The 12,117-nt window shown below is 42.7% G+C and overlaps 1 protein-coding gene across 1 annotated transcript in view; it reads right to left on the bottom strand.

Moving 5' to 3' along the window:
- NBAS (NBAS subunit of NRZ tethering complex) overlaps nt 1-12,117 on the bottom strand; it is a 540,465-nt gene that overhangs the window by 183,296 nt on the left and 345,052 nt on the right. The window contains exon 42 of the mRNA XM_083178566.1: nt 5,863-5,973. Coding sequence (XP_083034692.1) covers nt 5,863-5,973 — 111 coding nt within the window. The remainder of the gene's footprint in view (nt 1-5,862; nt 5,974-12,117) is intronic.

Below are 12,117 nucleotides of genomic sequence, written 5' to 3' on the forward strand. Positions count from 1 at the left end.
TTTAGCACTATTGATTTTTGTGTTTTGTTAATGCATAGGTCAGACTTTATGCTATCTGACTGAAGCAGAGAATACTCCCTAGTTCTGTTACACATTCTGCCACAGGCCGCTGAGCAGTCACACACGGTTACAGCACGCCAGCTTCACTTGTAATCTCTTATCGGAGAAAACACCACTTGATCTTACACTCATTGGCAGTTATACAAATGTTCCGCACATTATCACTCATGCAGCACTTTCCTAACCTATGAACGCCTCTCTCTTTTTTTAAACATCTGCAATTAAATAGATAGTATTTTCATTAGCCAGGGAGAACGCAAATTGTCATTAGTTCCCTTTATGTAACTTTTTATTTATTGTTTTTTTTTTTGGGGGGGGGGGGAAGTGTTGGGGAATGTTAAATTGGATTTAGGTCGGGCTACACGTAACACTTATAAAAGGAAAAAGAAAATTACAGCAGAATCTCTGACCAGTGGTGTAACTACAGTATAAAATTCCCCCAAACATTGCATGCATCCCCAAAACATCGCATGTATCCCCCAAACATGGCATGTATCCCCCAAACATGGCATGTATCCCCCAAACATCCCATGCATCCCCAAACATCGCATGCATCCCCAAACATCGCATGTATCCCCCAAACATGGCATGTATCCCCCAAACATGGCATGTATCCCCCAAACATCCCATGCATCCCCAAACATCGCATGCATCCCCAAACATCGCATGTATCCCCCAAACATGGCATGTATCCCCCAAACATGGCATGCATCCCCAAAACATCACATGTATCCCCAAAACATCGCATGTATCACCCAAACACGGCATGTATCCCCCAAACATGGCATGTATCCCCAAACATCGCATGTATCCCCAAACATCGCATGTATCCCCCAAACATGGCATATGTCCCCCAAACATCGCATGTATCCCCAAACATGGCATATGTCCCCCAAACATCGCATGTATCCCCAAACATCGCATGTATCCCCCAAACATCGCATGCATCCCCCAAACATGGCATGTATCCCCCAAACACGGCATGTATCCCCCAAACACGGCATGTATCCCCCAAACACGGCATGTATCCCCCAAACACGGCATGCATCCCCCAAACACGGCATGCATCCCCCAAACACGGCATGTATCCCCCAAACACGGCATGTATCCCCCAAACATCGCATGCATCCCCCAAACATGGCATGTATCCCCCAAACATCCCATGCATCCCCCAAACATGGCACGCATCCCCCAAACATGGCACGCACACCCCAAACATGGCACGCATCCCCCAAACATGGCACACATCCCCCAAACATCGCATGTATCCCCCAAACATGGCACGCATCCCCCAAACATCGCATGTATCCCCCAAACATGGCACGCATCCCCCAAACATGGCACGCATCCCCCAAACACCAAATACTCAGTCAGTGCACCATTATACTACAATGTCAGTGGGGACAGCCAATGAGTCACTATTATCCCAGCATTATGGGCCTGATTCAGGCCTGTTCCCTTGGCTTCAGATCCACTGACCGCATCCATCCCCTAGCACATACCCATCCACTCTCATGCAACCCAAGGGGAGAAAAATAATTCCATGGTCACTCACCACTGTGCCCAAAGCATGGGGAGCGCAGCAAGACACGCGAAGGGACGCGGGACACTTTGACCGTGTCCATGTCAACATTCCAGACAAAAATATGCGAAAAAATCATGTTGACATTTTGACTGCCAAACCAGCCATTGGCGACCTAATGCTTGTGTTGATCTTCCATTACCATTAAACCTGCTCCCAGATTTAATACTTTCATCTCAATAATATTCAATTTCTTTAAATAAGTTGCCATCATTGCCACTCTGAAAGATACAGTCAACTGTAGAGAGGGGGATCGTACTATAATTAGATTGTCCCTGGGGGGGGGGGGGGGTAATAACAGACAATAATAGTGGTAGGATGGTAGGAGGGCCCTGCTCGCAAGGAAAAAAAGGCTATCTAGTAGGCAGATGACTTTGGGACCATGCAGGTAATGATCATGGAATTGAACGGCGTGTTTTATGTCCCCAGATGCAGAAAATGTCATATCTGACTCTCATCCATAGCTTTCCAGCCATAAAAGAAAACAGAATTGTTAAGGGGCCTGAAATATGTAATGATGAAGGGTTCATTTTCTATTGTATATGAGCAATTCATTTTGATTTAAGTGTAATTCTTCAGAGAATGCGAGAGAGCCAATCTTCAGAACTTACTATAATGAATGATGAGTTCAGGTAATTTTTCTTGATTAAACTATGCCTAGCAAGCAAGCAAGCAATGAGATGATCGCGCATCCGCACTTCAGCTAAATTACTCCGCCACAATGACCATTCAGAAATCTACAGAGAAAATGAGAAGCATGCAAACCTCTCCCGCTATCTCAGACCATGGAAGTGACTTTGAAGATCAATACTCTACTTTAATCCAATTCACAACCGCTGTTCCAGTAGCTATCTCTTATAAAGGGAACACCGACAATCTCACAGCGGACAAAGTTCAACGTAGACAAGTAGAGCAATTCTGCTTTGACCGACAAATAGTATTTCTACAAAGACACTACGGTCAAGTCAAGTTTATTGTCATCATCAGAAGGAGAGACTCTCTCTGCAGACGAAATTTAAAACGAGGGTAATTTCTCGAATGTACTAAAAAAGGGGTGGCTAAAACCAGCTAAAATATTTTTCGTTCGCTTTAAAATTCTGGAATTATAAAGCTCCAGAATGGTCGGCAGCTGCACTCCAATAATTTTACCTGTGGCCTTTACAATACGCTCTAGTTTTGAGCGTTCCCTAGCCGTGCAGTTGCCAAACCAAACAATGATACCGAAGGTCAAGATACTTTCGATCGAACATCTATCTATAAAAATACTGTAGTGATATCCAACCTTTATTTAACTTGCGGCACACCAAACAAAATTTTTAAATTGCCAAGGCACCCCATCAGACCCCCACAGGGAAAAAACATTGTCCCATAGGAAAAACAAAAACATTGGCCCCCACATGAAAAAAAAAAAAAAAAAAACGCACTGATCCACACAGGTAGAAAAAAAAAACATGGGCATGAAAACATCAGACCAGTGAAAAACTGAAACTGGTTTTGGTGATGTCTGTAAACTGGTGTGGACATCTCTAGCTCTGTTGGCACACAAGAACAGCTCAAGACATGATAGTGTGCCCCAGTGTTTAAAAAAATGCTGCACTAATGTCTATAAATACAGTACATGATGGACAGATGTTCTCAGGCTATGGATAGCAACCAATGAACACAGGCACTGCTTCCATACTTTCCCAATTTGGGCTTATTTTCATGGGAGAATGGATTTCATAAAAAAAAAATAAAAAATCATATTTTAAGTTGAAAATCTGGATGCTGGTTTCTCCTAATATAGTATATAAATCACATGGCAAAGGGGGCTTTTGTATTTAGCTTTACCTGTAACACAGAGGGTCATGCTACCGAAGTAGCACTACAAATGGAGTGAGTGGGTTTGGGCATCAGACACTGCAAATGCTACACTGAAGGAATATGGGACTAGTTTAATGAAGCCAACATGGTCATACTGTGCTGTTGCAACTGTAGGTGGACTAACATGGAAGTATATTGGTTAAAGCGAGGGCACTAATATTATAGGTCTTGCTACTGAAGCTGGACAAACACTGGAGTACATGGGATTTAGCCAGATGACTATTGACACTGTTGGACTTGTATTGATGCTCAATCAGTACTCTTGTACTTTGGAACAAGCCAGGTGAAAAATTACAATGTTGGACTTCCACTGATTCTCGATCAATGCTCTGGTACTTGGAATTAAGCCATATGACAAGTGGCACTGTTGGACTGCCTACTAAAGAATGATCAATAGTCCTTTATGCAGGACCAAGACAGGTGACTAATGACACACACTGTTGGACTCTACTGATGCTCAATCAACAATTGGGTACATGGGTTTAGGACCAGGTTGCTAGTGATACCGTTAGACTTCCTACTTATACTTGATCAGTACTCTTGTACATGAGATATAGTCCGGTGGCGAGCGACATAGTTGGACCTCTTACAGAAGCCTGGTCAACACTATTGTCCATGTGTTCAGGGCAGGTGATTAGAGACCTACTGAAGCTTGAGCAACATTGGGGTACATGGGTTTAGGCAACGGGACTAGGGGCAATGTTGGGCTTCCTACTCAAGCTCGACCAACACTTAGGTAAATGGATTTAGGATAGGGGTGTAACTTCTGCTTGCTGTACAAACATGCTATAGTACAGTAATTATGACATACTTTGCGTAAGAGAAAAACAGGGAATAAGGACCAAGTGAATATATTGCAATGACTAAATATCTTCTTGAAGACCAGAATGAACATTAAGCAGCAGTCTGGCATCAGCACGGATAGAAGCGGACCGAGACTCGTAGCCCTCTCCGGGTGAAAAATACCAGAAAACAAACATGAAGAAGTAATGGAAATTAGAAAAAGGAAAGGAAAACTAGGATAGATGAGCCTAGATGTGGATGATTTACAGAAGGCTCAAAAGGATTAATGAAATAGAAAAGGAGAATAAAAATAGTAATGTACCCAGCAGTCTGCAAAGAGAGATGAATGGGAACACAGGAGAAGGAAATAGAACTTGCGGTAATGCAGAAACTTTCTGGTGTACTCAGTACCACTCACATTAACTATACGCTGTAAGGATCAGAGACCTTGCTTTAAGCAGGAACAATAAAAGGCTCCACACGTGCACTGGGAAAGTGGGTAATAACACCTACGGATAGATTTACGGGCAGGATTTTAAACTTAATGATGGTCAGTAAGTTTGACCAATGGATTTAAAACGACAACTGAAAAAGTTATATCTGGCATTTTATTTGCATTTATTACAGCTGTCGTTGAAAGACTGACAATCATCAATTGCTTTGACAAAATGGTAATGTTATATAGAGGCTTTAGATGTGTGTTGGTGATGTTCATTTAAGATTTCCATGTGTTCCGCTTTTGTCAGTAAAATCTACAGCACTGGCAGTACAGGCGGTGCGCAGTATGGGCAGCAAGGATTTTGTGTGAACTCCGCCCGCCGTAAAGTGCAGCCTACTGCCGAAAATTCACTGCATTTACTGTATTAGGATCGACCGCATGGACTGTAATCAAAAAAACATTAATAAGATCAGACATTAGAACAGTGGTGTCAAACTCATGGCCCTCCAGCTGTTGTGGAACTACACATCCCAGCAAGTTCCTTGCTCTCAGACAGGAAACACTGATTACTCTAACTCTCTAGGAGCTATTCTTTATATTGTGGTAACATAGATCACACCTACTATTAAGAACACCACCTGTTATTGCTGATTGCGAGAAAATATTGTCTCCTTCATGAAGACCCATATAGGGGCTTATCCTTCCACCTCTGTGGTTACATATACCACACCGAGCCGTGATTGTGAGAAAATATTGTTTCCTTCATTATTATCCATATAGATTCCTACTACCCCTGATGAAGTCCATGTTTGGACGAAACGCATAGGGGTTCTGTCATGAAATGAAGCCACACAGGTGTTGGATCTAAATTCTGTGAAAAGTGAACATTTTAATCTGCTGTAAAATCGAATAAATCATTTTTGTGTTATGTGTTTACATTTTTATTAATTATAATGTGGTGAACATTGTATAGAGCACACTTCTATATCTTTTTGTTTTATATATATATATATATATATATATATATATATATATATATATATACACACACACACACACACACACACACACACACACACACACATCTAAATACATACATAAACTGAAAATACCCAACATGGTGTGAAATACGCACCCACTGTCACAGAATAAGTACTCCAAGTGTGTCATGTACACCTCCCACAGAGGCACCTTGTACCGCTGAGCAAGGGACAGGGAAATCTTGTACACATTTTCTTCAAGGGTCCTGTAACAAGAGAATAGCGTATAAGTAAATAAAGGCCGTTCTGAGTAAATATATATACGGACGTAAACACAGTGACTAAACTAAATCCTTTGAGTGCCAATGTAACTCAAAGTGATTGTTCTTTTTTTGATCAATGTTTAAAAAAAACTTCAATTAATCGACTTCAGATCATTTGCTGGCAATAACTAATAAAAAGTGTTTTATATTCATCGACTCCGACCCTGGCATTTTTAGCAGATATTTTGCATTGCGATGCTGGCGCTCAAAGGGTTAATAATATTCAGAGTTTATGATTAAAGTAAGTTTAAACTTACACATGTAACAATTCAATTCATACTTAGTTACCCTCCAGGAGTGTCCCCCCCCCCCCCACACACACACACGGAAGGGTAGGCAAGCCTCCCGCATTCCTGGCCATGGCATCAGCCCCACCCCCTCCCTCTGTCAGTAAAATACCGGCATTCGCGGCTCATCAGGTATGGGGCAGGGTTTAATGAAGCAAATTGTGTCATTTAGCCCCTCCCCTTCCCAGTAGAGCTGCAAATCACAGCATTTGTTGTGATGGGGCAGGGATTACAGGCGTCAATTTCCGCCGTCCGCCCCCAGAAGTGCTGCATAGAGTCTCCTCTCCGGGCCTCTCCCTGAAAGGAGACTCAAAAAGTAGGCACGTATGCTTCAATTTAATGTATTTATATACAAACATCCATTGTTTACCAAGTAAAAAAAAACAACCAAACCAGTATCTATAGTCATGCCATCGTGAGGCTGCAAATCTCAATGCAATATGAAATACAGGCAATGTAAATAGCTAATATTAATATCATTGGGCTGACAATTATCATCATCATCATCATCAGTGAACAGTATGTTGTTCCGGCACAAGTAGGTGACCAGCATGGTGACAGGCACATATGCATCACTTGTGTGGTCTGTAGGTGAACCTGCACGCTCGCATTTCTGAGATTTACATTGAAGACTCTTCATTTCAGTTCAGGCTGAAGAAACTATTTAAGGAGTGACAAGTGAAGCGGGTTAGGAAAGTCATTGGTTGATCTTCCATGAAGATCATAGAACGTGCCATTCCATGGGAGGACTAATCCTGTGTACACATGGTGCGATTCTGGGTCACTTTCTTTTTTTTTTTTTTTTGCAAATAGTTTTTATTGAGGTTTTTACAAGAACAAGGCAATTTAGAAACAGAGTGTGTAGTAAGTAATACAATTCGGTATGCTATTTGGAGTCAAATGTAAAACAATACAAAACTCGAAGAGTACATCAATGCTTCGGCAGGTCCTAATTATACATTAGAAATAATTAAAGTAACGATGTGGATCTGCTTGTTTCATTTCTAGGTGGAAAAGAAAGAAAGACAGTAAGAGCAAGAGGGGGGAAGGAAGAAAAGTGTAAGAAGAGAAAAGTGTTATACTGCCACTCTCATGATCCGTACTTTGCATTGTAGTAGCTTATCATAGCGGACAAAGGGAGAATAAAGGATTATCTAAAAAGTGATTTGTAGTGGTCTGACTCTTTGTATTTCAGCCATGGCAGCCAGACAATATTAAATGTTTGGTCTTTTAAGTTTACGGAAGAAACAAGGTCATCCATTGCCATATATTGTTCAATCCTATTGCACCAATCTGACATTGAGGGAATGTTGGAGGACTTCCAGTATACTGGGATCACTGCTTTTGATGCGCTCAGTAGGTGGCGCAGAAGAGTTTTTTTATAGTTAGTTTGGGGTCTATGTGTAAGATTAAGTAGCCAGAAGCTGGGGCATGAGGGTAGATCTTCCTGTAGGATGACATTTACGGTTTCAAAGACCTTTTTCCAATAGGTCTGAATAAGTGGGCACTCCCACCAAATGTGTAACATCGTACCTGGTTGTGTCCCACATCTCCAGCATAGGTTAGATACTCCCGTGTATATTTTTGCCAGAAGGGTCGGGCATCTGTACCATCTGGTAAGAACTTTATAGTGGGTTTCGGTTGTCAAGACATTTAATGAGGAAGAGAAGGTGTTTCTGAATATTTCCGGCCAGTCATCATCTCCCTTTAGGTCTTTAAGATCTTTTTCCCATTCAATCATAAATTTTGGTTTGGATGGGAAGATCTCTCCAATAATCATTTGATATATATTTGAGAGAAGATGTCTAGGGTAGGACTCAGCGACACATAGGTTTTCATATGGTGTAGTGGGCCTCAATTTTTTTGCAGTGGGACCTAAGCTTAAAAGAAAATGTTTAATCTGTAAGTATCTCCATATCTCTCCGCCCGGTAGACCCCACCTCCTCTGAATGTCAGGGAATGGCAGTATCCCTGCTGAGGTCAATAATTGATCTATTTTGGATATCCCTCTCGATCTCCAGCTGGAGAATGAATTTTCAGCCATGCCTGGGTCTGGATTTCCAAATAGAGGCATAAGGGGGGTCCGGGGGGGAGAGATCATGGGGAGTGTACGGAGTCGCGCCCAGCATTTAAACATGGGGGTCGCCAAAGGATGGGAGAAAGGTGGGGTTTTGTTGCACCATGGCCATCGATGAGCCGATGGAATGGTTGCTAATTCTAAATCTACCCATTGTTTTCTACCTGCTTGGGAGGACCATTCCAGTAATCTAGTCAGTAGAACTGCATTGTAATATGATGGGAAGTGAGGGAGTTGGAGCCCCCCTTCATGCTTCCTCCTAAAGAGAGTCTCATGCTTGAATCTTGGTTTTCGACCTGCCCAAATATAGTCTCTTATCTTACGCTGTAGAGATAGAAACCAAGAGTTAGGGATATTAACCGGGAGTGCCTGAAGCATATATAAAATTCTGGGTAGAATATTCATCTTTATTACATTAACCCGTCCCAACCAGGAGATCTTCTTCGCTCCCCATGAGGAAAGGTCCATCTGTATCTTGTTTAGCAGGGGAGGGAAGTTATTAGTATATATGTCAGAAATGTTTTTAGTGAGGTTTACTCCTAAATATTTAAGATGTGTGGGGTGCCAAGCAAATGGGGACACCTGCTTCAAAGTTTGTAAACTTGTCTGATCTAGTGTTAGATTTAAAGCCACTGATTTTGATAGGTTTACTTTAAAATTGGAGAGTTCTCCATAGCGGCGAAATTCGGCTAATAAGTTGGGGATCGAGGTTAGTGGGTTTGAGATTAGTGCCAGCAAGTCATCGGCAAACAATGCCAGTTTATACTCTTTCCCACCTATATAGTCCAAATCGAGTAGAACGTACCCTGAATCACATCATGTGTACACAGCATTAGTCTGTTTCCGCTTTGATCTGCAAGAACGAAAGTAGGGCCATGTTGCTCACAGGAGCATGACCCTTAACCCCCCGGCCGCCGATACTGAATTTACAGCCCCTACATCACACAGTGTATACACAATAACAGTGCCATTGGAAGGACCAGCTTTAAGTTTCCCCGGCTGTAAGGTACAAGAGGTGCAAGTTGGGGGCTCGTCCTGCTTTGCATTTTTTTTCTTCATGTTTTTATTATTTTCTAAATTAGTTTTTATATTATAAACCCTTATACTGGTAACCAAGAATACAGTTGGAGCGGAATTATTTCCATGTACTTGTTCTTACACAGAAAGAGACGCAGAGAGAAAGGGTTAAAGTATAGATATTATAATATAAAATAACTGTATATTACTGTATAAGCAAAAGAGTTTGAAGCTCATCCTTGGAAGTAATGTACCCTCAGCTCTAGCAGCCCAAATACATCGCAGTGTTCCCATGCTGGATCCAGGAAAACCCAAAACAAACCAGAAGAAACATGTTCTCCGACCAATACGGTAACTGAGCCATTTCCCGCAAAACAAAAGACCAGCAACAAACATATCAACTGCGGCATTCATTACATCAGCGGCTAATAGACTGTAATCTGGCATTTTACCCTTCCCTAATAGCTCTTTTTCTTCGTCCTTTATAATAAGAAAAATGTGAATTAAAAAAAAAAAAAAACACATGAATTGGCAATACAATGAAAATATCTGACATTTTTAAATTAAGCTCTAGGGATAAGTTAAGTAAATGTTATTCCAGATAGCTGATTAATCATTTCCTATCTAACATTTAGAATTTGTAAACAAGTACTCAGCGGAACATTTCCTACATATTTACTGCTTCCCGATGCTAAAGAAGCAGCGGTGGGGGAAGGTTTATCCCACTGAAGTTACAAGTTCCTCATAAAGCGCACCATCAGCTTTGGACTGACCCTTCTCCTTTACTCTCAACTACTGATTGTGTAGGGTACGCACCAGAACGATTTGGCCTCAATTCTCCCAATTTCAATTCTGACCGATTGTATGTTGGATTGTAAGTAAATTGGGCAGGTTTTGTATGTTTAGATCAGATTCCGATCTGATGCGCGTCCCCGCTGGTCATTTGGGCGTTTTACAGATCCTACCGGAAGTAGTAGTAGTAGTACGTTTATTTATAAGGCACCACAAAGTGTCTGTAGTGCCGTACATAGCAAACAAAAAAACAAATTACAAGGTACAAGGTAAGGGTGTGTTGATAAAATACAGCATAAATAGGGGTATAGCTGGTAGAACTAAAATCAGCATCAGTTCTGAAGTAGGTGTCGAAATTGTCGAGGAGACTGAAGATGAAGTAGAGGAAGGGTAGAACAGGACAGGAGCGCTGGTGAGGTAAAGAGGTAGGGTGAGTACGTGAGGAAGGAGGGCCCTACTCATAAGAGTAACAGACTAAAAGGAGGTGGGTGCACAAACGAAAAACAATAGGATAAGTAGGAACGGATAGGAGAAGCAAAAGAGGTTAGGAGGAGGAGGGACAGGATAGTCGGAAGAAGTGGGTTTTGAGGGAGCGCTTGAAGGAGGTAAGGGAATCAGATAGTCTGATGGGTGGCGGGAGGTTGTTCCAGTGCAGGGGGGCAGCGCGAGAGAAGTCTTGGACACGGGAGTGGGAGGAGGTGATTAGGTGAGAGGTCAGCCGGCGGTCGGTGGCGGAGCGAAGAGGATGGGAGGGAGTGTGGCTAGAGATCAGTAAAGACAGGTAAGGAGCGGTGGAGGAGGAGAGAGCCTTGTAAGTGGTGGTGAGGAGTTTAAAGAGAACTCGGAAAGGAATGGGGAGCCAGTGAAGAGATAGACAGAGGGGGAAGGCAGAGGTACAGTGGTGGGAGAGGAAGATGAGCTTAGCAGCAGCGTTAAGAATGGATTGGAGAGGGGCAAGGAGGGTGAGAGGTTGTCCAGAGAGAAGGATGTTGCAGAAGTCAAGGCGGGAGATGACAAGAGAGTGAATGAGAATTTTGGTCTCGTCAGTAGAGAGGAATGGTCTGATGCGCGAGATGTTGCGGAGGTGAAAGCGGCAAGACTGTGAGAGAGCACAAATGTGGGGGGTGAAAGAGAGGGAGGAGTCAATGATGACACAGAGGCAGCGCGTTTGGTCGGTGGAGATGATCTCGGTTTCACCAATGCTGATGGAGATAGTGGGAGAAGAGGGGATGTTCGGGGATGGAAGATTAGAAGTTCAGTTTTAGTCATGTTTAGTTTCAGGAAGCGTTGGGCCATCCAGGCTGAGATGGCCGTGAGGCATTCGGAGACCTTGGACAGGAGTGATGGAGATAGGTCGGGGGAGGAGAGATAGATTAGGGTAGGAACTGTAAAAAATCCATTCAACTGGATACAGATCCAGATCGGATCAAATGCAGATCGTTAGCAGATCGTATGCAGATTGTGTGTTCCAACAGATCGTGCGACCATCGCACAATCTGCTAACGATCAGGATCGTTCTGATGGGTACCAGGCATTAGAGGCAACATCTAGCCATTTCTGAACTACAGTAGACGGGACTGCTGTCTGTTGACTCAAAGTATTTGGAGCTCAGCTGAACAGAGAGATGATGTAGGGTGCAAGAAGAAAGAACACTGCATGTGAAGACCTTAGAGGGCAGAGTGCCAAGCAATTCAGCATTTTCTAGCTAGGGCATGTGGTCCATCCACTTCCTGTCGTTGGTAAAGAGTCAGAGTCAGTGGAAGATTAGCAGTTGTCCCATTCTAGCCTCACCAGCCATGCTTTGCAACCTCCTGGTAAATCTCTCACACAACCACCTCCACTACTTCAACCAGACCGGTTTTAACCAAAACCCAGAAGACATTTATACTGATCACATAAATATAAAAATAACTT

The sequence above is a fragment of the Crinia signifera genome, chromosome 3, assembly GCF_055691185.1.
Source record: "Crinia signifera chromosome 3, ASM5569118v1, whole genome shotgun sequence".
In the NCBI taxonomy this organism is placed as follows: Eukaryota; Metazoa; Chordata; class Amphibia; order Anura; family Myobatrachidae; genus Crinia; species Crinia signifera.